At 44.1% G+C, this 26933-nt stretch overlaps 1 protein-coding gene across 2 annotated transcripts in view; it reads right to left on the bottom strand.

Moving 5' to 3' along the window:
- topbp1 (DNA topoisomerase II binding protein 1) overlaps positions 1-26933 on the bottom strand; it is a 121321-nt gene that overhangs the window by 18508 nt on the left and 75880 nt on the right. The window contains exons 18-24 of one of the 2 annotated variants that reach the window (XM_085989196.1): positions 25209-25352; positions 20702-20810; positions 15890-16076; positions 15009-15238; positions 7644-7777; positions 6125-6236; positions 324-487 (exon numbers count right to left, since the gene is read on the bottom strand). In XM_085989196.1, the coding sequence (XP_085845322.1) occupies positions 324-487; positions 6125-6236; positions 7644-7777; positions 15009-15238; positions 15890-16076; positions 20702-20810; positions 25209-25352 (1080 nt within the window). Of the gene's footprint in view, positions 1-323; positions 488-6124; positions 6237-7643; positions 7778-15008; positions 15239-15889; positions 16077-20701; positions 20811-25208; positions 25353-26933 lie in introns of those variants that run through there. The other variant, XM_085989197.1, reaches the window with a different exon arrangement.

Raw genomic sequence — 26933 nt, forward strand, 5'->3', positions numbered from 1 at the left:
TTTACTGAGGCTGTAATCTGAGCTGGCAACAAGTAGAACTGACACTGGCCAAAAAGTACAAAAAATTGTACAGAGAGGGAACATAGTAGGAAAGAGGTCTCAACATCATAACTTTATGGACAAAAATATATCTTACAGGAACATCAGTTTTCACACATCTCTCGTATAGATTAGGCTAGTGGCATATGAAGGAATGCAAATGAAACAGAATGCAGATTTTATTTCATGAATGCATTTTGCAAATAACAGTTTATATCTGAATAACACAAAAGCAGTTCTTATGCATTGCTTTTAGTGGAGATAGTTTGCTGAGAATACATAACCTGGATAAATTTGTCAGCAGCTCTGCATGCCTCCAAATAGGACCGATGAAGAACCCACTTTCCAGCTGCCATAGAGGCCAAGTACTTTTCATTACGCAATGGCTGCCCAACAATGATGTGTGTACAGGAAGGGTCAAAGCACTGTCTGTCTAGTACCACTGCACCTAAAAAAAAAATCAAATTCCACACTTTTCTCGATAAATGGTCAAATCATTGACTTTGAAGACATATGTACTGCTAATGACAATGATAAGTTCATCTTTTTAACACCATAGAATTTCCACAGTTACAGCACATAAATGTTCTGTCTGGATTGGGTTTCCTGTACCAAAGGTTTACTAGTCCAATGTTTTATAAAGCATGCAAACAAAATTTGTGTTATCTTGATGTCCTCTTTAAATACTCATTTGGTCGGCCTACACTCAACTCCACATCAATGTCACCAATTTGCACGGGCTTCCTATTGTTTGCTTCCAAGACAATTATTCAACCTCATTTACACGAATGTTATTTCAGACTTAAATCTGAATAAACAGATGATTTAAATTAATCTGATGTTTATGAATCTAAGAAATGCTGGCCTAGAAATTCAGTATCGCCACGTTTGGGGCGTTATAGTCGAGCGGCGCAAATTATCGCCACCTTCAGCGAAATTGACCTGCTTCGCCCCAAGAGGTGCTTGGAGCGCTAAAGCAGGCGCTGCACGACTGTCCTAAGGCGCTAAGCCGGAGAAGCGAGGCGCTACCACCGAGGGCGGGCGCAGCGCAGGTGCGGCCAGTTAGTGATTGCAGGCAGACACGCTGGCGCCGGTCAGCTCTTAAAGGGGGAGGGTCGATTTGGACTGCAGCCACGTCCTGCACATTGGAGCCCCGATTCTTGGCCTGGACAGAGCTGCTGCGACATTGTAACGCCTACGACCATGGCGAGGGCCAGGGAGCGAGCGCAGCGGTTCAGTGAGGGGGCCCTGAAGGTTCTGGTTGGCGCAGTGGAGCGCAGGCGATTTATTCTGTTTCCAGACAATGGCAGGAGGCTGCTGCCCAACGAATATCGAAAAGCTTGGAGGGAGGTGGCACAGAGTGACCTCCAGCAGCATGGTACCTAGGACCCCTGTGCAATGCAGGAAGAAGTTCAACGACCTTACTCGGGTTGTCAGGGCGAGTACCCTTTTCAGTATCCTCTTCATCCCTACATGTGCACCTCACTTTATGGCCAAAGGGTCCTGAAAGCCCCAATGCCCAGCCCTCATCCAACACCTATGGGCCTTTCATGAAACTCACATGCACATTCACCACTTTACACACTAAGAGCTATTCGACCATGGGAGGCAGTGCAGCCAAGATCAGGGCTTCACACTGTACTCAGAGCCCGTCCTTTCTCTTGCAGGGCAAGCTGGCCCACAATAGGAGGCAGCAGCAACGGACCGGGGGAGGCCGGCCTGACCTTAAAGACCTCAGTGATCTGGAGCAGCGAGAGGAGCGGATTATGGCAGTCCGGATGATTGGCCCCGTCGCCACTGGAGATGCCAACCCCGTTCTGGACAGCAATGGTAAGGTCATCACCTTTTTGACCTCTCTCCTTCCACTTGTGCCTCACACCAGCATCCTTTGCCACTATCGAACCAATAGAGTGCATCGCAGCACTCATGCCTCCCTCGCTGCTGCCCTGTCCTCACGCTAAAGCAACTCTTGTACCTCCCTGCTTTCAGATGCTGATTCGCCAGGTGAGGAGGCGGGCCCTCAAGCTGCCACTGTGAGTGATTCTGAAGGCGAGGAGGAAGAGGAAGCCGAACCATCAGTGCCACCCTCAGCCGAGGCAGCCCATGACCATAATGGGGACACGTCTTCCCTGGAAGGGAGCAGGGGGGAAGGGTCTGAGGAGGGTGAAGCTCTCTCTCCCTCTCTCACAGAAGGAGTGGTGCAAAAATGGCTACCACTAAGAAGCCAGGAAGAGCCCCCTTTAAATAGCGCCCCCCCAGCCCCACAGCGACTGGGAACCGTTCCAGTCAACCAGTTGCTGGGAGCGCCAGGTGGAAAGGGGGGCGCCACTGAATTTCCGGTTCGGGGCGCCCCCAGGGCGTTGCACCATGAAATGACGTCAGGATCTGCGCGCGCAGCTGAGCGGGCGTTGCGGTTTTGCGCTGCCGCTAAATGGCCTCTCAATGTCACGAGAGGCGCAGGTCTTGCCGCGCCCGGGCGCTAGCCGCTTTGCGCCCCACTTATCGCCCTCTTAAGGCGCTAACAACTGAATTTCTCCCCCGCTGACTTTTAGTCTAAATGCTGGTAGTCTAATTTCTAATTAAGCCCACGTTAATCTTTGATCTGAACCATCTTTGGACTCCATATAGTCAGAGATTGTAACATAGCCAGAGCCCTGATCAGTAATGCCCACACAATACCCATCTATCCCCGGTTTCTAATTCTAACCAATTATCTCAAACAGGAGATAATTACGAATCGGTTAACTCAAACTTGATCAACTTACTTCCATAAATGAACCTGCGCTGGATGCAAGAGAGTTTGGGTTTAAATTTGAATTTCCTCAGCTGGTTCCGCTGGACTATCATTGCGCCAGGTCCTGACTCCCCACTGGTATTGGGATTTCCCAGTCAGCCTTATAAGGGACAGAACCTCTGCCCGTCCCTTACAACGTCAATAACATCAAGAGGTGGCCCCTCCCTACGCTGGGAGTTCCTGCTTCCCTGTCTATGTCATGATTGGCAACAGGACGGGTGGCCAGTATACAATGTGTTATGAGGCATACCGGCTACCTGATGGGCAGAAGTAGGCCCCACCTAGGGGTCAACAACGTCGACCCCCAAAGTAATGCATTAAAAAAAATATTCATTGCATCGGCCCCTTTGCACAGGGGACGAAAGGGGAGATAGATAGAGTCTCAGGGACATTGCTTGGACAATCTACCCAACCCCTAGTGGTAGCCAGGCTGCAGATTTTATGGCTGCAGGCTGGCACCAGAGATGTGCCTGTAATGGCATGTGTGCCCACTGGCCCCATGTGAATGAAGTGTCCTCCTGCTGGCCCCGCAAACTCCAGTAGGGACAATGCTAGAGCGCATACGGGCACGATCCCAAAGGTTACATCAGGATCATAGCCTGTGGATTTTGGAGCCTTTCTTAAAATGAAACAAACAGTATAGAATTGCCTCTGTTAATGACTTAGTGCATAAATACCACACACCATTATATATCGCACCACCCAGTACGGTACTAAGTCATAGCAGCAGGATCCCAGCATCCATCCCTGGTCTGTGCTGAATTAACAGATCTCATTAGAGGAACTACAACTGGCTACAGTGGTCCTGCCTTCAGTGCCTGATCAATATTCAATGTCCTGTACTAGAACATGCTCATGCGTGTACAGGAATGGTCTCGGTTGTGATGTCCCCTAAGGTCCAGAGGCCTGCTAACACTCACTGTCGTGATATGAAGAATGACCACTTTGGAGAGGTACTGCAGGGCTGCCGGCACCCCAGCTTTAGTCAGTAACACTTTATAGTGCTCATGTCATGGTACGTCAGCAGTGACTCAGTGGGTAGCACTCTCGCCTCTTGAGTCAGAAGGTTGTGGGTTCAAGCCCCACTCCAAACATTTGAGCACAAAATCTAGGCGGACACGCCAGTGCAGTACTGAGGGAGAGCTGCACTGTCGGGGGTGCCGTCTTTCAGATGAAATGTTAAACCGAGGCCCCCGTCTGCTCTCTCAGGTGGACGTAAAAGGTCCTATGGCACTATTCAAAGAAGAGCAGGGGTGCTCTCCCCAGTGTCCTGAAAAATGTTTATCCCTCAACCAGCATCACTAAAAACAGATTATCTGGTCATTATCACATTGCTGTTTGTGGGACTTTGCTGTGCACAGATTGGCTGCTGCGTTTCCTACATTACAAAAGCATCTACACTTCAAAAAGTACTTCAATGGCTGTAAGGCGCATTGAGACGTCCTGAGGTTGTGAAAGGCGCTATATAAATGCAAGACTTTCTTTTCTTTTTTCATGGCCGAGATGGATTTTAATCAGAAAAAGAGGAAGAGATGGTTTTTGGAGGCTTCTGATAGCAGGGAATTAGGTAGCAAGGCAAAGTGATTCTAGGAGCGAACTCTGAAGGACAAGGGTGCAATGACTGAATGACCACCCTTCTCTGGTGGAGCAGAAGGATCAAGTAGTAATCTGAAGTCTAAGGAGTGGAGGGTCAAGTTAGAGTTGGAGAACATCACTCAGATAGGGTTCAGCAAGGCTGTGGAGGAATGTGAAGATGAGGATCCCGAGGTCAATTTACTGGGGCACAGGGAACCAGAGGAACTTGGGAAGGAAAGGGGTGTTGGATATATAAGGCAGGAGAGAGGTCACAAAATGTTGGATTAGTTGGTTTGTGGAGGTGGGAAGGCAAGTGAGGCGTCCATTTGGGAAGTCAATCCTTGACATAATAAAGATTTGGATTAGAGTTTTGGTAGCTGTGAGGCATAAAAATGGTAGAAGCAGTCAATACTGGAGGTGGAAAAATACAGCTCAGGGTTGAACAGCACGCCAAGCTAGCACTTGTTGGTGCTGGCAGAGAGTGAAAAGGATGGCTCCAGTTTTGCAGATATCAAACTGGATTTCAACTAATTCTGGGCTTGATGGTAGGTAGGCAGCTATAAAGTATAGTAAAAGTCTCGGAGTCAATGGCAGCTGCAGAGAGGGAGAGTTGGGTGTTATCAGTGATCATGTGCAAGTTGATACCATGTTTATAGGTGGCATTGCTAAGGGATCATATGCAAAGGTTAATAGGTGGGAATGAAGATCTGGGACACCACAAAGGAGGTGGAACCTTGCTGCAGCTAGTCTGCGGAGGAGAGGTGTTGGAGGAGAATGTAAATGCCAACAGAGTCGAAGGCAGTAGAGAGGTCAAAGAGTAGGAGAATGGAAAGCAAGCCATAACAGGATGTAGCTTATAATGGGTCAGAAATTGGATTAGAGGGATCTGAATAAGAGCTGTGAAAGAGATGTGGCTGTTGATGGGTGGCAATGATTCATTCGAGGACCTTGGAACGAAAGGGTGAGTTGGAGATAAAGTGGTAGCTAGAGGAAATCAAGGGTGGGCTGTTTAAGGAGGTTGATAATGGAAGTTTTGAAACAGGTCAGGACAGCACCATAAGATAGAGAGGGGGACGAGAGAGGGACAATATCGTAGAATCAGCCAAGAGGAGGAGGTTGGGTAACCAGGAGCTGGGCCAAGAAGAGATTAAGAAGTCGGTTAATGTTGACTCAGTGAGGACTCATGAGGATTTTGAAGGAAAGAAGGGATAGCAAACAAGATGTTCAAACGTGGAGAAATGCTGGAGAAGTACAGGGATATGCTTAGGTGAGGCCTGGAGATGAATACTTTGCATCTGCCTTCACAAAAGAAGAGGATGCTGCCAATGACATGGTAAAGGAGGGGATAGAGAAATTGGATAGGATAAAAATAGATAAAGATGAGGTACATAGAAGGTTGTCAGCGCTCAAAGTAGAAAAGTCACCCAGTCTGGATTGGATGCATCCTAGGTTGCTGAAAATAGCAGAGGCTCTGGCCACAGTCTTTCAATCCACCTTGAATATGGGAGTGCTGCCAGTGGATTGCAGGGTTGCAAATATTACACCCCTGTTCAAAAAAGGGGGAATTGGGATAAACCTGGTAACTATAGGCCAGTCAGCCCAAAGATGGTGGTTTGGAAATTTCTAGAGACCATTATCCAGGACAAAATTCATCGTCACTTGGAAGGACATGGGTTAATAAATGACAGCCAACACATTCCAATAAAAACACCACACCTAACTCCTCAATAAGATGGCAGTAGTCGATCCGCTCCTGAGGGTTCAGTGAGGATAGCTGGAATCTGCGCTGAATCTGGGCTTCTTTAGTATTACTCTTACCAACAGCAACCTGGAAGTCACAGCAAAACATCACCACATTCAGTTACTGTAGATAACTTAAACAGAAACACAGCAAGACATACTTTGCTTTTCATCTTCCATGGGATTTAGGAATCTTTGGACTGAGACGTCAGAACAGGTCTCATGGCTTTGGACTGATTTGAGGTTCAGCCTCTGTTTTCAACCTCTGGTGGTGCTGCAGTTGTTAAGATTAGCAGAATCATACAGGAGAGTGGGGAAAAGAAAACGCAGTTGAGAGGATGGACAGGTCAACCTTAGCCACTCTCACATGCCTCCCTGCACCAGAACAGCAGTCACAGAAAATGAAAGGGCAGAGGAAATGCCCAGGGAGGAGGAAGAAAATACCATGCAAAATGTTGTTTTTCCTTTTTGAAAAAAAAAAGATAGATTACACAACTTCAGATATAGTAGAGGTCATTGTTCAAATGAAGATTTGGTTTCAAGTGCCATGGTGGCAAGGCACATTAATGACAAAAATCAGAAGAATGCACATGTCAAAGAGATTTGAGAGAAGGAATCATGTGTTCTTCCCCTAGCTACTTTTATTTGCTCAAGTTAAACCTCCTTTGGGGGAAGGAGAAGGGTAGGTAATTGAGCATGAATTCCAAGATATCAATTTAACATTAGATTCCACAATCTACACTACTCAATTCGTCAAATCATTTAGATCAACATTATTATTTAACCCTGATTTCAGTAAATGACATTTCCATAATTTAATAGGACTGGAATACATCTCAATGGCTTGGGGAAAGTTTCTCTATCTGAGTAGCTTTAAAATCATTTTCTTTATTCCTTTACGTTGAGACAAATTTAAAAAATACATTTGAAGACTAAAGGTTAAAAAGCAGGAAAGGTGAACGGAAATACCAAATTCAAACACAAAACCTCGACGAACCTTTCGCCACAACCGAGCAAAGAAAAAAAAACAAGGGTTACTGTTTGCAGACAAGAGGAGAAAAGTCCTGCGAAATGGTACATGAAAGGGCTTCTAATGATACTTTAAATCTGTTGAAATGTGGGGATTGAATGCTATGTCAAGGATAAATGAAAGAGGAACTTCAACAAAGGTTTAAAATTAAAAACAATTTATAATTGGTTTAGATTCAATTTCAAATACAGTAATTTATTTCAGATACAGTAATATTCTTGCGGTTGGATGATTTACATGAACCTCAGCCTAATCCTCCTGGGTTTTTCCTCCCTCACTCATCTGTACCCTGACACACTGCACCACCTCCCCGCCCTCAATATAACACATACATACATTTTCTTAAATAACAACAGAAAATGCTGGAAATACTCAGCAGGCCAGGCAGCATCCGTGGAGAGAGAAACAGAGTTAACGTTTCAGGTCTGGGACCCTGTTACAATAAATCAAAAATGTTTTCCAAACCTGTTCTTTGGGCTGTGGTGCCACAGGAGGTTTTGCCAGTGGAAATGCTATACTGGGAGCTTGAGGTGTAGGCGTGAGGTGATCATCCTTTACTGGAACGTCATGGTTCGTTACGGTGAGACACTGCGGAATTTCTATTACACAAGTAGAATTAATATCAGAGGTTGTTGTGTGTTACCGTACTAAAAAAAGTGCATGTTACACACAATCTTTTCAGTGTTAGTTTACAGTTTGTATATATAACCTTCCTCAGTTTTTGAATACAGTTCAAGTTTCACAACGCTTATAAATATTATTAAGAACAAGGGACCCATTGTGATCATGTGGACCTCCCTCAACCCCCATTGTATACAGGACCTTGTTCTGAAACTGTGCTTCAGTTCTTTTCAAAAGAGACAAAAATTCAATAATGAGGAAGCAGACACATATAATCGAGTGAGCTGGGAGTAGGAATGGGGTAAAATGGCCTCATTTAACTGCCACACATAAATGCATTATGAAGTACAGCAGTACAGAAAATTGAGCTCAAGACTAATATAGGTGCACTATCCCTTATCTGAAACCCTTGGGGCCAGATGTTTTTCGGAATTCGGAATTTTTCAGATTTCAGAACGGATAATAATGCTTATAAATGGACAAGAGGCGGCCGTCGGGTTTACCCTACAACTACACCACTAGTGATGGATGCAAACCTGGCTAGGTAACCAGATTACTATAAAGAAATAGTTAACAGCAATGTTTCCTCAAAGTTGCACACGGCCACGCAGTAATCTGCAAACTCCCGTGCAAGCTGCTCAAGCTTTTACACTGGAAATACCGAGAGACGCTCCACGAAAGAACTTTCGGTTTTCAGAGCTTTTCGATTTTCGGAATTGCGGATAAGGGATAGTTGACCTGTATACTGAGGCTAACTTGGAAAGCTAAAGTGTTTATGACTATAAATTGTGACTACAACATGAAACCTGAAAATTGCTTCACACAGCTGGCCCGCAGACTGTTACATACTGGACAATGATGTACCAATAGCACCGCTAGAATGGGTCTTCAATTTTTTCTGGTAGATTGAAATTTACTGAAGAATATATGAGATACATTCCAGTACTCAGTTACAACAATTCTTGTAAATGAGTTTACCTGGCTCCTCGACTGCTCAGCAAATTTAACCAGTGAGTGTCTTGAGTCTTAGAAAACTAAAAGGTTTGGGTCTGTGGCCTATGCCGAGTTAGCTGATTTCAGTCACAGTGGTGGCACCATTGACCAGACTGCAACAAAGGCCACATGGAACTCTGAGAGAGCGAATAAGTGAGGCCATGCTCCAGGTGTGAAGCTTTGATCGTCAGGAGTGCGGACTGAAGAATTGGCCACAGAGGTCAGCATGCCTGATCATTCAGTTATTAAAATCCGTCATCAAAAAAATCTGGGATGAAGCACGATAATCCCCACGCCCGATTCTCTGATTCACTTTCCCAGCGAGTAAAGCTCTGCGCCAAGAGCATGGCTTTGCTGAATTTACACTTTAGACCCTGAGTAAGTAGATTGTAAATGCATAAGGATACATTGATTATGTTAATTATCCTGACTCTACCTTAAAACAGTGACTATATTTCAAAAGTACTTAATTGGCTGTAAAGCACTTTGGGACGGCCAGTGGTCGTGAAAGGCGCTGTATAAATGCAAGTCTTTTTTTCTCTACCCAGCCTTATGATGTTAAGACATTTACAATTAAAAATAAATGCTCAGCACAGCTAATTTGTTTGAGGAGCACAGTGACCTATGTAATCTTAATATGAAACAAGTATAGGAATCAGAATGGCTGATAAACGCTTGATGGAATCACCAAGATTATTGCAGTCTCCTCTAGCTGAACTTATGGAAACTTCCAACTAAGTTATGACGGGGGAGCAGGGGCAGCTCCAAAGAAACCCTCAGCCTGAATACAAGAGGTAAAGCAGACAGAAGGTGGAAAGAAACTTCCCCGTCCCGGATCAGATGGCCTAGCAAATGAGCTTGAATATTTCAGAAAGAGAATACAAGAATTTTTAATCAAGAGGAAAAAGCCCCAAAAAATAAGCCCATCCCTTTTTCATAGATCAACCCCAATGATTTATCCATGTGTCTTTTCAATCCAAAGCACTCAAAAAAAAACTAATGGCACGTTGGCCTTTATTTTGCAAGGGGGTTGCAATTCAAACGTGAGGCAGTGATGCTTCAGTTTATGCTTGGTTGGACTCCATCTAGACTAGTACATTCGATTTTGGGCATCGAACTTCAGGGAAGATACAGGAAACTCTCGTTTAAACGGCACCTAAATATCCAGAATTCTCTAATAACCGGCAAAATTCTCACTCTGAAAACTACAAGTATACAGTTGTTTATAAGTTTTGTTCTACTGTTAAGTAATTAAAGAGTTATGGATTACCCTCAACTGGCATTACTGTACTTAATCAAGCATCTTCCAACATCCACTTAACACAACATTCTGTAGGTGAGTACCCAATTATACTGCACATTTCTTGATTTTTTTTATTTTTGTTTGTTAAAAATAGCCTCGGTAGATATCTCTCCGTTATCCAGAATTTTTAATCAACCGGCACCATCCCAGTCCCGTCGGTGCCGGATACCAAAGAGTTTCCTGTATATTGGTCTTGGTAGGGTACAGGGCAGATTCACCAGAATTATACCAGGCCTTAAAGGCTTAAATTATGAAGTGTAAACTTGGCTTGTATTCCCTTGAGTTTAGATGTTTGAGGGGTGAGCTAATCGAGGTGTTTACAATAATAAAGGGATCTGATAGGGGAGAGCAAAACTATTTCCTCTGGTGGGGGAATCCAGAACAAGAGGGCATAATCTTAAAGTTAAATTTCGGCCATTTAACTGAAATCAGGAAACACTTTTTACCCCCCACACAAAAAAGTTTTGGAAATATGGAATTTGCTCCCTGAAAGGCTATGGATGCTGGGTTAATTTAAATTTTTAAGACTGAGATCAACAGATTTTTATAATGGCAAAATACTGCGGATGCTGGAAATCTGAAATAACAACAGAAAATGCTGGAAATACTCAGCAGGCCAGGCAGCATCCGTGGAGAGAGAAACAGAGTTAATGTTTCAGGTCTGGGACCCTTCATCAGAACTGGAAAAAGCTGGAGATGTAGCAGATATTAAGCAGGTGCAGAGACAGCGGGGGAGGGGTTTAGGAGGAGAGGAAGGAATTGAAAGAACATGCTGTGAAAATGTTGCAAATGGGAATGGCAAAATCATACTGCATGAAAAATGGGGGCAGGGATTATTATCTGAAATTGTTGAACTCCATGTTGACTCCAGCAGGCTGTAAAGTGCCTAATCGAAAGATGAGGTGCTGTTCCTCGAGCTTACGTTGAGCTTCATTAGAACAATGTATTAGGCCGAGGACAGAGAGATCAGAGAGGGAGTGAAGCGGAGAATTAAAGTGACAGGCGACCGGAAGCTCAGGGTCACCCTTACGGACTGAACGGAGGTGTTCCGCAAAGCGGTCGCCTAATCTGCGTTTGGTCTCCCCAATGTAGAGGAGACCGCATCGTGAGCAGCAAATACAATACAGGAAACTTTCGATTTACCGGCACCTAAATAACTGGAAATCTCGGTTAACCGGCAAAATTCAGGAGTAGATTCATACTTCATATTACTTGCCTTCCTCGATCTGTTGCTTTGCAAGGGTGTGGCTGCAGCTGTTGCTAAGCTACAGAGACACTTGGAACTTGTGGCCATTGTTCTGAACCTGTTGCTAAGCAACAGGGTTTGTTGCTTTATACGGAGCTCTCAGCTCTCCGTATCTTTTACTATAGCGCTCGGTTATCCGGAATTTTTGATGAACCGGCACCACGTCGGTCCCGGATTTAAAAAAGTTTCCTGTATATTAAATTGCAAGAAGTACAAGTAAATCGCTGTTTCACCTGGAAGGGGTGTTTGGGGTCCCGGACAGTGGGAAGGGAGGAGGTAAAAGGGCATGTGTTGCATCTCCTGCGCTTGCACGGGAAGGTGCCAGGTGAAGGAGCAGGGCTGTTGGGGGTGATTGAGGAGTGGACCAGGGTGTCGCGGAGGGAGCGGTCCCTTCGGAGTGCTGAAAGGGGAGGTGAGGGGAAGATGTGTTTGGTGGTGGGATCATGTTGGAGGTGGCGGAAATGGCGGAGGATGAGCCGTTGAATGTGGAGGCTGGTGGGGTGAAAGGTGAGGACAAGGGGAACCCTATCATGGTTCTGGGAGGGAGGGGAAGGGGTGAGAGCAGAAGTGCGGGAAATAGAACGGACACGGTCAAGGGCCGTTTCAACCACAGTAGAGGGGAATCCTCGGTTGAGAAAAAAGGAAGACATGTCGGAAGCACTGGTATGGAAGGTGAAAATCAATAGATTTTTGTTGGGCAAGGGTATTGAGGGATATTGGAACAAAGGCAGGTAAATGGAGTTGAGGTACAGACCAGCCATGATCTAAAATGAATGGCCGAACAGGCTAGAGGGGCGGAATGGCCTACTTCCGTTTCTATGTTTCGATTATACAGCCTGCTTCAATGACCTCCAATAATCATACAGCACAGAAGGAGGCTATTCGGCCCATAGTGCCTATGCCGGCTCTCTGAAAGAGCTATCCAATTAGTCCCACTCCCCTGCGCTGTCCTCATATCCCTGCAAATTTTACCTCTTTAAGTAGAGATCCAGTTCCCTTTTGAAAGTTACTATTGAATCTGATTCTGGTAACTAGAGGACACAGATTTAAAATAATTGGCAAAAGAACCGGGGGGGGGGGGGGGGGCGGCGAAATGAAGAGAATACATTTTTACCCAGTGAGTTGTCACGATCTGGAATGCACTACCTGAAGAGGTGGTGGAAGCAGACTCAAAGATCAGTACATCACAAAGAAAAATAATTTAACTGCATTTGCAGTCACTTGCCACCAATGTCTCCTGAGAAGTGGAACAGGAGACAACCTTTCCATTCCTGACATAAGTACATAGAACGTACAGCAAAGAAATAGGTCATTCCGCCCAACTGGTCAGTGCCAGTGTTTGCGCTCCACACGAGCCTCCTCCCACCCCTCTTCATCTAACCTCATCAGCATAACCTTCTATTGCTTTCTCCCTCATGTGTTTATCTAGCTTCCCCTTAAATGCACCTAAAAATAAGCTTAGATGAACATTCTGGCTTCCCTCCCCCATTCACAAAAACCCACCTTGTCAACTCGGCAACCCAAAACCCCTCCCTTGAAATTTTCCTCTTCTTGCAAAATGCTTTTTTTTTTTACTGTCCTTGAGCCATTAACACACTACTCACATTGTGGTCCCTTTGAATGTAGTAGTACTGAAGACTGTGACAATATTTTTACGAAGTGTGCCTGGAGATCCAAGCTTCATCATTCATAATCTTGCTACCCAACTCTAATCAAATGTTCATACTTCCAATGCTGCCTCAGCAGGCACAGAAAGACACAGCACAGTCTAGCACCTGCTGGCAGTCGTGATGTGGCTCTGTTACATCGTGCGAACAAAGCCGAACTTTGACATTTACCTGCCGGGACCGTTCTCCCCCCTCCCTCCCCACACCCCCGGAAACAGCCAAAGCGGCCCAAGGACAGAGTAACAAAATAAGACCCGATAGCAATATCCTAGAATACCAGTCCTCCCCCCTCCCTATTGCGCACCAAAAACTGCCCTGGTACACCAGCCCCCCACCCCCGCATCCCCCGAACTCCGTTCCCTAGCCACCGATAACATCCCGCTCCCTGGCTGAGGCTGAACCAGACTGTTCGCGATCTCGGCGCATTATTTGAACCTGAACTGAGTTTCTGACTCCCATTGCCTCTCAATCACAAAGACCGCCTACTTCCACTTCCGTAAAGTCGCCCATCTCAGCCCCTTCCTCAGTAAATCTTCCACTGAAACACTTATTCATACTTTTGTTACCTCTGGGCTCGACTATTCCAATGCTCTCTTGGATGGCTTCCCATCTTCCACCCTCCATACACCAGAGCTCACCCAAAACTCTGCTGCCCATGTCCTAACTCTGACCAAGTCCCGTTCACCCATCACCCCTGTGATCGCTGGCCTACATTGGCTCCCGATCCACCAACGCCTTGACTTTAAAATTCTCATCCTCGTGTTCAAATCCCTCCATGGCCTTGCCCCTCCCTATCTCTGTAACCTTCTCCAGCCCTATAACCCTCCCAGAACTCTACTGTCCTCCAACGCTGGCCTCTTATGCGTTCCCCACTTCCTTTGCTCCACCATTGATGGCCGTGCCTTCAGCCTTCTAGGCCCTAAGCTCTGGAATTCCCTCCCCAAACCGCTTTGTCTCTCCACCTCTCTCTCCTCTTTTAAGCCTCGGTTTAAAACATACCTCTTTGACCAAGCGTTTGGTCACCTGTCCTAATGTCTCCTCCTATAGCTAGGTGTCAATATTTGTTTGCTTCCACTACTGTGAAACACCTTGGAACGTTTTACTACATTAAAGGTGCTATATAAATGCAAGTTGCTGTTGTTCCCCATCTCTCCCCCTTCCATTCTCCCCAACATTTTGTCACCCTGCCCCCTCCCCTCTCCTCGCTTCCTCCTCCACCTTGCACTCTAACCCTGCTTGGCCTAAATACGGCACTTGGTCCTGACTCTCAGTGCACATTGCCATGAGAGGTATACATGAATAATAACGATATACCTCAAGGTGCTGAAGCACAAATGAGCTGCAATAATGAAAAGGGATTTCACGGATGCCCTGAGCAGATATTAGGTCAAAGGGTAGAACCTGCTATTTGCACTTCTTCTGATTGAAAGTTCCTGAGGTTTCATGTTTGGTGAAGATCAAATTGTTGCACAGAAGTAAACATAATCCCATAGGCAGACTGCTTGTATAACTTGAGGCAGAAGAACTACTTGGAATTTCTCCTTTGTTTAACCAGCACTGTTTGGGATCATTCATTCGACTCGACATGGTAAAAATCTTGGAACCTTCCCCAGGAAATAAGTACAATGCAGAGTCACTGGCTAATGCTTTTCCTTTCCTTTACTTATAAAAGACCTTCCTGTACTTGAATCGAAATTCCTGAATTCAATACTTGGCATGAATCAAATATTTATGAAAGCATTAAATAGAAGGGGAGGCCACTTAAACTAAAAACTGGCTGAAAAGTCTTACAAAGCCAAGCAGCTCTATGGATTTTCTATTCATTGGCATGTTTAAACAGTAGGAGAATAAGAGAGTTATTGAATAACATGAGCACAAGTAAGAACAAGTTAATTTCAAAATGCATTACACTTCATCGAGAAATCTATACTCTGGGGAAAAAAATGTTAAAGTTGTAGCACAAAAGTGTTTAAAGTACACGTGAGATTAATTTAGCATACCTATCGCAGCCAGTTCTGAATCAGTTAAAGACTCTTTGTGTTTGGCAGTTTTTTCCTCCACTTGCTCTGTGCTTTTCTGAAACTGCTCAGAGTACTGAGAGGGGCTGCCTGGCCACTGCATGTTGTTGGCCAGCTTGGCTCTCTCTTCCCTGGCTGTTGGATCATCCCAAATAATCTGCTCATTTTGCGATGGCTCTGTATTGATGTCTAGGGCTGTTGAATGTGAGTGCCTAAAGACAGAATCATTTGAAAATTAACAAGTACAAATGCAAGGTGGAATATTTGTGCTTTCATAACTTGATGTGTGATGGCTCTACTTAAAATGCCTTTACTGGTACTGAAAATGACCTGCGGATATCACTTACAAAACTAAACAAAATATTTTTCATCCAAGTAACGTATTTTGAAAAAATTGTTAGAGTTTTCTGAATTTCAGGAATCTGTAGAAAAAGTTTAGCACAAAACATCTGTCCCTATTACTGTTTTTATAATAGCCACCCATTATATATGTTTTAATGCAAGCACTTAATCCTCAGTTTTAATAATGCACTTTTTGAATTCTCACTCGACCAAGAAATAAAACTAGTGTTCCAAAATCTAGCTGAGTTGCAACTACAAGGAAACACAATGACCGAACAGGAACAATCAGCAAAACTGGATTTAACAAGCTGTAGGCAGATCCCACCTCACACTAGTTTGTAAAATGGCAGATCTGAATTTCTTGTGATGTGTTTATCAAAATTGCACCAAATCATTCCATAGCTATTTGTAAAAACCACTCTAAATTGTAATTTTATTAAAAAAGGTTAACCCCATAAGCTTAAATAACGATAACGATAGCAAAATGGCCATAAAGTCAACAAAAAATAATCTCCGAGCACCTGAGGGATTCCAGTGCTCTGCTACGCCCTGAACGAACAGCGCTATCAGCTGATGAAGGGGAGTATTCCAGAGCTCCTCTCGACATGGCTCCACGGTGCCCGACTGACTTCTCCACTCTTGTAGCAGACATTATTTCCTGTAACTGACGTTGAAAATTCTCTCTCATTTCAGAAGTTTCTGTCAAATCTGCAACAAGGTACATAAGGGATGAATATGTAAAAAAAACAAATCTGATGAACTCTGTAGAGGAATTTTTTTTTTCCCTCTTCCAAAAGCACTATAATATATCGGAATCAGGACTCCAAGGGGGCGATTTTGCCAGCTCTGGGGAGGCAGGACTGCTGGAAAATGGCAGAAACTGGGGGCGGGTACCCATCCTGTACCCATCCCGCCTCCGTGCTATCTTCCCAGGAGGTGGGTACCCGACCCGCGCCAGGTCCCGTCTCCTCGAGGCGGGAAGGGGATTACAGCCACTTAACTGCCTGTTAACAGGTAATTAACTGGCAGTTAAGAAGCTTATCCCCATTTTTCCAACAGAAGTGTGGGCTTCCCGATGTCGGGAAACCCCGCCAGGGTCAGCGAGGCGAGCAGTGGATCTGCGGGGGTGAGAGGGGTCGAAAAGTGCGCTGTGGAGGTGAGTGATGGGTGCAAGTGTGGAGAGGTAAGTATGTGAGGTGAGTGAAAAGTGTTGGAAAAAGTTTCCTTACCTTTGTTTCTTCCTGCAGGTTTCAATCGTTGGGGATCCGGAGGCTCCGGCATCTCCACGGCAGAGATGACAGAATGGCTGCTGCATTCTCCGATGCAACCGCCATCTGCTTTCTGCTCAGGAAAGACGTTTGGTGAGTCTTGAGTACAAGAACTCACCAAACAACAGAGAATGTCAGTGTTTGACAGCTTCTCAAAGCTGTTTGACAGATGAAACGTCATACGCTGACATTCCCCGTCACCGGCTTTCCCGTAATTTGCCTGCTAAACCCGCTGGGCGGGCTTAACGAGGTCAATCAAGGGAAAATAGCGTGGGTTGGCCGGACATGGATGGAGGCGGGGCTAAAACCCGACAAGCGGCAGTCCCGCCTCCATCACGTCCCCATTGGCAAAATCACCTCCAAGAGTTGGCATTTTATTTAGATTCTATGGCTCAGAGTTTGCTGGAGCAGGGGCATCTCGCAGCGTCCCCACTAGTCAGTCGTTTTTCCCTCACCTATCAATCCGAAATTTTTTTGCCCTGTAAGTTGCTGGAAGTGCGAGCTGATAACAGGGCATCAAATTATGGGTCTATATCTTTACCTACATCTCCCGATGTCTATAAAATATGTACTCCAGAGTCCAAATACTAGCTAATATTTAGATATTTGCAAAGAGCCTTCAGGGTTTCCAACTCCCTGCATGCTGCCAGCCACACCCCAGTGCAGTCAGATCCTCAGATCATTGGGCACCAGTGTCGCCAGAACAGAAGAATCCCCCCGCATTGCGACCCCGCTAGTACTGCCAGACTCCTGGAATTCCTGGTGAGCAATGTTCCCTGTAAGCTGTGCGGCCGCACACTCCAGGGGTCCTGCGCAGCCGGCTTTTAAATAGAAAAACCGTGCGCGTGGGAATAGTGGCTACATTGGCTCCCGATCCATCAATGCTTTGACTTTAAAATTCTTAAACTGCGCATGCACAGCCCCTTGGCCCGAAAAAAATAAATCACAGGGAACACTGCTAGTGAGCCAAACTTGATATTCTGCCATCCCTTCCCAGTGTTTTTGTTGTGTGTACTGGGCTTCGCAGATTTACAGTGTGCATGGACAATTGAACAGATGTGTGGGATTCAATATTCAAAACAGCAGTAACAATTCAGAATACCATGCAAATAAGATCATTTGACGTATTCAGGCATATCAAATCAGTGGTTCTAAGAGGGTGCGTTATATGACATAATAACACATTATAAAACAGCGTATCCATGGCAACGAGCTACACTACAGAAGATCTGCATATGTGACCTTCCCAGGGACACAGTGCAGTGTGGACAGGGTCGATGAGCAGAAACAGTGGCTACATTGGCTCCCGATCCATCAACACCTTGACTTTAACATTTTCATCTTTGTGTTCAAATCCCTCCATGGTCTCGCTCCTCCGAGGTAACCTCCTCGAGCAATACTACCCTCCGAAATATCTGCGCTCCTCCAATTCTGGCCTATTGCGCGTTGCTGAATTTCATCGCTCAACCACGGGCGGCTGTGCTTTCAGTTGCCTAGGCTGTAAGCTCTGGAATTCCCTCCCTAAACCCATTCTCCTCTCTCTCCCCCTTTAAGATGCTCCTTAAAATCACATTCACCTGTCCTAATATCTCCTTATTTGGCTCAGTGTAAAATTTTGTTTGATAACGCTTTGGGACATTTTACTACATTAGACGCTACATAAATGCAAGTTGTTATTGTCGTTGGAGATTGATGGCTTCGGAGATAGACGGTTGTGCTGTGCACCTTCTGATCTTCGCATTCCTGATGTAGTTGTACCAGTGGACTCCAAGTATTCATCGAAGGCACCATTGGTCAAAGGCATCCAGTCTTGATTGGTCACAAACTTTAGAAGCCCATGTATCTGTTCCATATGTCAAGACTGGGATAACAAGACAGCTGTATAATCTGACCTTGGTTGAAGTGTAGTCACTGTTGTAATGTAGGAAATGCAGCAGCCAAATAGCACACAGCAAGCTCGAACAGCAATGAAATAAATGACCAGGTCATCTGTTTTAGGTGTTAGTTGAGGGATAAACATTGGCCAGGACACCAAGCGAGCTCCCCTGCTCTTCAAGTAGTGCTGCAGGATCTTTTATGTCCACCTGAGAGGGCAGACGGTTAATATCTCATCCGAAAGACGGTACCTCTGCACCTTGCAGTACTCCCTCAGTTCTGCACTGAAGTGACGGCCCAGATTTTGTGCTCAAGTCCCTGGAGTGGGGCTTGAACCCACCTTCTTCTGATTCAGAGGCGAGAGTGCTCCCACTATGCCACGGCTGACATGGTTGCTAGTTGGATTCATGACTTCACACATTCTTGTCAAGAGATCGCATAAAACCTCGAGCGATTTCTACTCGCTGGTGTATCTCTCTTTCAGAGGCACCTGAGCAGTTTATCGAACTCCCAAGGTAGTTTAAATTGTCAACTACCTCTATGATTTTGTTGTTCACAATGGTAGAAAGTGGGCGATTTGCGATTCCGAGGTGCTGCACTTTGGTTTTCTGCCAGTTGAGCTCAAGGCCTAATGGTTCAGCCTCATCTTTGAGGAAAATCACTTACTATCTGTAGCATTACTGTAAGGCAATGTCACACAGTCGAAGTCAGGGAATGCTTCCAAACCCAGTTCATCGGCGTTCTTGCTTCCACCAGCAATGCACTCCAATGTCCAATCCATGGGTAGCAGAAACAGGGCTGAAGATGCATCCTTGTTGAAGTACTGATCCAGTTTCGAATGCGGCACTGGGATCATCCTCTATGTGTATGCAACTGGTTGTACCTTCGTATAGGAGTCAAATGGGTCGGACCAATTTATCTGGAGCACCCACTTGCTTTAGACGTAACCAAATTGAGTTCCGGTCCACTGTGTGAAATACTGCCTTGAAGTCAATGTAAACTACCAATAGTGGTTTTTTGGTGTTCCCAGAGTGGTCTGCGCTATGATGTTATGCCCTGATATTTGGTCAGCGATGGACCTGCCTGGCGTGAACCCATTCTACTGCAGCGGTCTCTTACTTAGCAGTAGAGTTTTTGCTTTGGACGCAATCAGCAATTCTGGCTGTTTTGAAAAGCATTCTCTCTCTCCCAACACCCCCCACCCTGGAGTTTCCGTTCAAACTCATTTGTATATCGCCGAACGCAAAATCTGCCTTGAACTAGCGCAATCAGACAGCGATTTAAAACGTAATTTTTTTTTTTTTTTAATTTGCTTTAAAAAATATTCCTTGATATATTTAAGAGTGGTAAAGTTTAATTAATACAGGTTCATCACAAAAAATAAGCATTTTAAATCAGTGTCAATCCACCACCTGTGAGTAACCCAATTTTAAATCACTGAAAATAAATTTCAAAAATATACAAAACTATTTTCTAGTTAGATTGGGGTACAATCCTTAGTAAAAAATTTTTTTTAAATCATTCAAAACCTTTGAAAACAGTGTCCTTAAAAAAGGGAAAAGCAGATAAATATTTGAGGCAGAGGAAAATACAGGGCCCTGGGGAGAGACGAGGACAGTTGGATTAGTTTTGAATTGCTCCAGCAAAGAGCTGGTGCAGACATGATGGGCCAAATGGCCTTTCTGTGCTGTAAACTTCTATGGTGCCATTTCCAGCCGAGGAGTTTGGTCCATCAGACAATATCTAAACATCAGGGTCAGATCTCTCAAAAAATTGCTTATAACGCACAGACTCCATAAGCCATTCAGCAAGTCCCGTTTTGAAACTGTCAAACCTAGTGCACAAATGCCATAACAAATAATTGCCCAGAATTACTTGAGTCCCTGCTTTGAAGTACTATTTAGAGTATTAGTACATGAAGTTTTAATGCATTAATATGGCATTTTCTACACCCTATTTTAGCAAGCGTGTTAGCCCTGTTCAAATAGCAGAATGAGGGATATTAATCAAACATGTTAAGGCTACATCTGCTATTACTGGCAACAGCAATTTCAAGGATACAATGCCAAAAGCCACAGAGCACCTAAATAATGAAAAATATTGTTTCGCCTTTAAATGAGTGCTAGAAAGAGGGAACAAATATGGAGATGAATGAATTTGCTGGCTGATAATCAACTAATTCATATTTACCTCCACATCCTTCATTTTGAGCATACTGTTCCTCCTGGAGAGTTTTTTCATCCTTTGACTGTTCATCGTTTTCACTTTCCAGTTCCTCATTCGCTGGTACAGAATAAGTCTGTCAAAAATTCACCAGCAGTAATCATTTTTGTGCATTGGAAAACAGCCATGAACAAAATCATATTTAATTTACATCTCACTGCTTGCATCTTTTATAATAAATGGTAGAAAATCAAGAGTATGCACAAAAATGCAAGTTTGTTAGTTTGAAGTGTCACAATGTGTGCAAATCCCAGAGTGAAGCAACTCATATATATCAAGTTTTAAAATAGTGGTCTGATGATAGATTGATCTGATATTTGTGATACAATATGAAGTTTTGGATGTCAGGACAAGGGTGTTTCCATTAGGGTGATGAGTCCAGAAAGGTAGAGTACAACTAACCAATAAAAATACAACATAACATAAAACAAGAGCTGTTCACAACATTTCCCAGGAAAAGGATTGGTTAAATCAGATTGCAGCTGGTAAAAAAAAACATTTCCATTCAAAGTAATCTTACTAACTAGTACACGGAGAAGGAGGGTTGGCCTTTCGGTCCAAGTCACAGGTATTCGCTAACTTTTGATGGAGAACCACAATCCGAAGAAGCAACATCCTTTGAGGGCCACACTTTCAAACTCACCAATAGGCAAGCTGATGTGCTTACTATCATAGGAGTAGGTCATCCAGCCCCTCGAGCCTGTTCCACCATTCAATTAGATCATAGCTGATCTGTATCTTAACTCCATCTACCCGCTTTGGTTCCGTAACCCTTAATACCTTTGCCTAATAAAATATCTTATCAGTCTCAGTTTTCAAATTTTCAATTGACCCCCAGCCTCAACAGCTTTTGGGGGGGGGGGGGGGGGAAGTTCCAGATTTCCACTACCCTTTGTGTGAAGAAGTGCTTTCTGACATCACCCCTGAACTGCCGAGCTCGAATTTTAAGGTTATGCTCACTTGTTCTGGACACCCCCACCAGAGGAAATAGTTTCTCTCTATCAACCTTTTCACACTAGCATATGTACTGGGCCAAATTATACCGGGAAAAATCAGATAAGAGATGGTCTTTAAGATGTTTCAGACATCATAATGTCACAACTTTACGTTACCAATCCCGTTCCTATATACAAGGATCTGCTCCCTACTGGAGTGTCAATTTGTTTTACCCAAAGGCACCTTTGAAAATAAAATGCATCCCCTGCAATGCCCAAGGAGATGCCTGATGAAAGTGTGCGTTGTAGCATATGCGCCTGAAAAGATTAGCGTACAAAATAACTAATTGTTTATTCCCCTATAGATTATATCCTCGGACATCACTGGAGACTGCTAAACTGGTAACTAGGATGAAGGGAAGGAATATAATGGAAGTGCACAGAGATTTAAGGCACCATGTCAAACCTGTCAATGTAGTATCTTCAAGGGTCAAGGCAAAACGATGATGCTTGGGTTACTTTACACAGCTTCATCACAGACACTGTCTGCTGCCACCTAATTCATGGATGTCAAGGGGGCAAACCCTTCCCTTACCCCAAGGGCTTCTCAACATCCAGATTGTTTCAATGCAACACACAACTGGCCAACCATCTGGCAAGTTACATCTTGATCACCTTACTAAGTACCTTGGGGTCAAATGACACAAATAACTGATGTGATCAGTGAAGGGATTTGGTACAGTCAACACATTAGGACAACAGTCTGCAAACATTCACACTGCAAAATCCCTTTTTTAAACTAATTTATGAGAGCAGGCAGTAAAATTTAGGAATGACAGCTTTTTCTATTTAAACGAAAAGGGGATGCAACATTTGGTGGAACAGCCAGTAAGTACTGCATGAACAGTATGCTAACTAAGATTGATCAACTCTCAATGGTTGGAACAACCTAATCCTATGTGCTACAACCTTTGCCAGCAACAGCGTTCTTTGCCATAGCAGATGCGACAATTCACAAATGCCAAGAGATTCACAAGAAGGGCACATCAATTTATGAAAGTTCCAACTATTGCCCCAGTTTGATACACAAGGATATCTGACCAGATTTAATTTCCAACCCGTGCTCATGCATCGCTACACCAGAGGATGCCCTCTCACTCCCAATTACTGCTGAAGGAAGAAAAATAAACCGTGCCTTAGCGGCTGAAGGTTTCTGCATCTGCAGGAACCTGCATTTCTGTTTTCAGCCAGTGACCACTAGCCTCTGACAGATCCCACAGCATATTCTGACTGCTGTAGCAGCATCCTTCTGCTTTTTCAAGGCACTGGGTAATTCCCTCTGACAGCGCTGAATTGCCATGAGTGAGACCTGGCTCCAGAGCCCTTCCCGTCCCTGGGATACCCACTAGAGGAAAACGGCTCCCAATCAGACTGAGCGGTTGCAGAATTCCGACTCTAAGAACGGTCTAGATGATCAGAAAACGATCTTCTATTTGACATTATATACTTTATTCATTGGAAGTTTCCATGAAGCTAATGAAAAATTCTCTATGGGAGTAACCCCTTGGCTAGCAGCCATTCGCTTCAAACAGGCTAACAAAAAGAAGCCCAATTGGTCCCGAAGTATCATTTAACCCAATAATTGTGATAAAGGATCTTCTTGTGCAGCAAAGAAATTGGGTCAGTACTAGTTAGAGCCAGAACGTTTGAGAATTGTGACTTCCAAGGCATGATTACTACAATCATGCACAAGTTCCCCGTCTATATTTTTTGTAAAACTCTCAGAATCAGAGAGAATAGAGATGCCTAGAAAGATCTGCTTGTATGAAAATGAGCTATCCAGGGACCTATTTCTGGTTCTTGAGGGACACAAAGAACGTACTGTTCTTTGCTAGTACAAATTGATCTGCTTTCAAGTAAAAGTAATCAAGTCACCCGTGACTAACTCATCTGCCTATCCAGGTGTGCCAAAAAATGAGGTTTGAGAGTTGGCTATTGCATTGGGTGCAGCACCCAAATTATGCACCAAGTGGAGGACAAAACCCCAGTACAACACCTTCAATTGCTAAAATGATGATTGGTATAGCCCTTATATAGGACAAACTGTCCTGGAGAAGTTAGGTTGGTCCTTATGCCAGGTTAGCTTTGAAGTTTTATTATTTTTTGTTCCATCCCTCAAACAAAACACACATTTACTTGCCATACACCACTTTGCCATCAAAAGGCTCCTCCGAGAGTTTAGTAGGTCTCTGCATCTACACTCAAGAGTGTCTTACACCGGAGTCAATCCAAGGGTGGTCATGAACCAAGAGCTGGAAAGGTTCTGGTGTGATCCTGGCAACAGACAGCATCTGGGAAAACCTACAGGAGTGCAAATTCAGCTCAGTGTACAGTGCGGCAGACTATTCTCATTGTGGACCACTCCTTGTCGAACACCTGCGGGTGGGGCGGGGGGGGGGAAAGGATATTTGCCAAGTTTGGGATTCACGTTGTAGCAACTGCACAGCTAATAGGATGTATACAGGGGCTGCAAATCTGGCATGGGCAGTCTACTTTACTGGCACAGGTGGCTGCTGGCTCAAGCCTTGCCAAATCCTTCTCGTGTGAAATAAAGGGGAGGAAAAATATCTCATCATTGAAATAACTGAGGGTAAAACAAATATTTTGGCAAGGGGTGGGGGGTGGCGAGAAGAAAACATGTGCATCTTAAGTAAATACTGTAAATCCACTGTGGGAGAAAGTGCAGAGCATATTTTATAATGTAAATAACTGAGAATAAGAGGTTTAGAGAACAAAGGACAAAGCTCCTTGTATCTTAAGCAAGTTTTGTTTAGGTGGCGGGTTTGTGAGATATATATGCAGCCTATATATTTTAGTATCAATAAGCTGTGCAATATTTTACCTCGTCAGTGATATATTGCTTCAATACGTCTACACTATTACAATGATAGACAAACAAACCACATGTGCTTAGGTTTTTGTGAAACCATGGTAAACATCAGAAACTGCACTCCAGGTCCCAAACAACTCGCGAGCAAAGACGTGGGAAATCTGCTAGTAAACATTTTTGAAAGTTAAATAATTTCTGGACAATTCACAGCTGAATTCACATTGTTCTCATTGTGGAATGGGCAGCACGGTGGCATAGTGGTTAGCACTGTTGCCTCACAGCGCCAGAGACCCGGGTTCGAATCCGGCCTTGGGTGACTGTCTGTGTGGAGTTTGCACATTCTCCCCGTGTTTGCGTGGGTTTCCTCCGGGTGCTCCGGTTTCCTCCCACAGTCCAAAGATGTGCGGGTTAGGTTGATTGGCTATGATAAATTGACCCTTAGTGTTAGGGGGATTAAATACGTGGGGTTACGGGAATAGGGTGGGATATGTGTTGGTGTAAGGGTTACAGGGATCGGGTGGGATATGTGTCGGTGCAGGCTCGATGGGCCGAAACGGCCTCTATCTGCAGTGTGGGGTTTCTGTGAAATCAGTACTGGTTTGGAGCACTGACACACAAATTATACTACAACTATACATTCCTACAATACCTGCTCATCTCTGTGTCTCGCTTGTGAAGAGCACATGCGAGTGGAGACTTTGGTTTCTTGAACTGCACTCATATCCAGGCTCATATTAGGATTGTACGTATGAGGATAGAGATATTCAGGCACTTTTTTCTGCTCATCAGCACACTGTATCAAAGAGTTCCAGATTTAGTGATCTAATTGACATATTATTCATAAAGTATAAAAACTTCAACAGGGAGAGCATACATCACTGCAGTTTTATTTGAATCAAAATAAATATTGGTACTAAGCACTCTCTGTGGAACTTCATATTTCTGTAGCCATTGAATTTTCACGGAATTTAAGATCCACTGGGTTGTTGGCATATTTCACTATTTTCTCCACAATACGACCATGCAAAACGAGGGAACTGGAGGCAATAAATCACTGGTTAGCTGGAGTATTGTGTCCAATTCTGGGCACCACACTTTAGGAAGGATGTCAAGGTTTTAGATAGAGTGCAAAGATTTAATAGAACGGTACCTGGGACTTCCGTTACGTGGAGAGACTGGAGAAGCTGGGATTGTTCTGCTTAGAGCAGAGAAGGTGAAGGGGAGATTTAATAGAGGCGTTCATAATCAGGAAGGGTTTTGATAGAGTAAATAAGGAGAAACTGTTTCCACTGGCAGAAGGATCATAACCAGAGGGCACAGATTGAAGGTAATTGACAAAAGAGCCAGAGGTGAGATGAAGAGAAATTATTTTATGCAGCAAGTTATTATGATCTGGAAAGCACTGCATGAAATGGTGGAAGCAGACTCAATAGTAACTTTCAAAAGGGAATTGAATAAATGTTTTAATGTGAGAAAATTGCAGGGCTGTGGGGAAAGAGCGGGGAGTGGGACTAATTAGATAGTTCTTTCCAAGAGCCGGCACAGGCACGATGGGCCAAATGGCCACCTTCTGTGCTGTAAGATTCTATAATGCCATGAATAATTCATAGTGAGGAGCCCGATGTAGTAGGATAACTGAAATATAGCTACATAATGAACAAGAGTGGCAGTTAAATATTGCAAGATATAACATTTAAAAAGGATAGAGAAAGAAGAAAAGGGGTGGGGTAGCTGTACAAATTAGAGATAACAATGGCAGTATAAAAAAGGGACATACCCAACATTAGGATAGAAACAAAATCCATATGGATTGAGATAAAGGATAAGAAAGGATTGATCACGCTACTAGGGGTATTCTACAAACCACCCAATAGTGGAAGGGAAGTGGAGGAAGCAATATGTAAGCAAATCTATCAAATAAAGACATAGAATAATAATCACGGAAGATTTCAACTACCCCCAAATAAACTGGCAAGTAGAGGTAGGGAAAGGGGAAAAGGGAATGGAGTTTTTACATTGTGTTCAGGACCCCTTTCTTACTCAGTAAGCAAGAAGCCTAACAAGAGAGGAATCACTGCTGGATCTAGTAATGGGAAATGAATCAGAACAGATAAGAGAAATAAGATAGGAGAACATCTAGGCAATAGCGATCACAACATAATAAGGTTCAAGATAAAGATTGAAAAAGACATAAATAAGAACAAAGTAATAGTTTGGAAAAAAGCTAATTTTCATGGGATGAGAATGGAACTAGAGAAGGTAAACTAGAAAAAAATGACAAAGATATAGAACGGCAATAGGAAATATTTAAAAAGGTGATCAAGAGAGTTTAGGAGAAATAAATTCCACTACTAAACAAGAACAAACTAGCCAA

This window comes from Somniosus microcephalus, chromosome 5 (genome assembly GCF_052327205.1).
Source record: "Somniosus microcephalus isolate GS21.2 chromosome 5, FLI_Smic_1.0, whole genome shotgun sequence".
In the NCBI taxonomy this organism is placed as follows: Eukaryota; Metazoa; Chordata; class Chondrichthyes; order Squaliformes; family Somniosidae; genus Somniosus; species Somniosus microcephalus.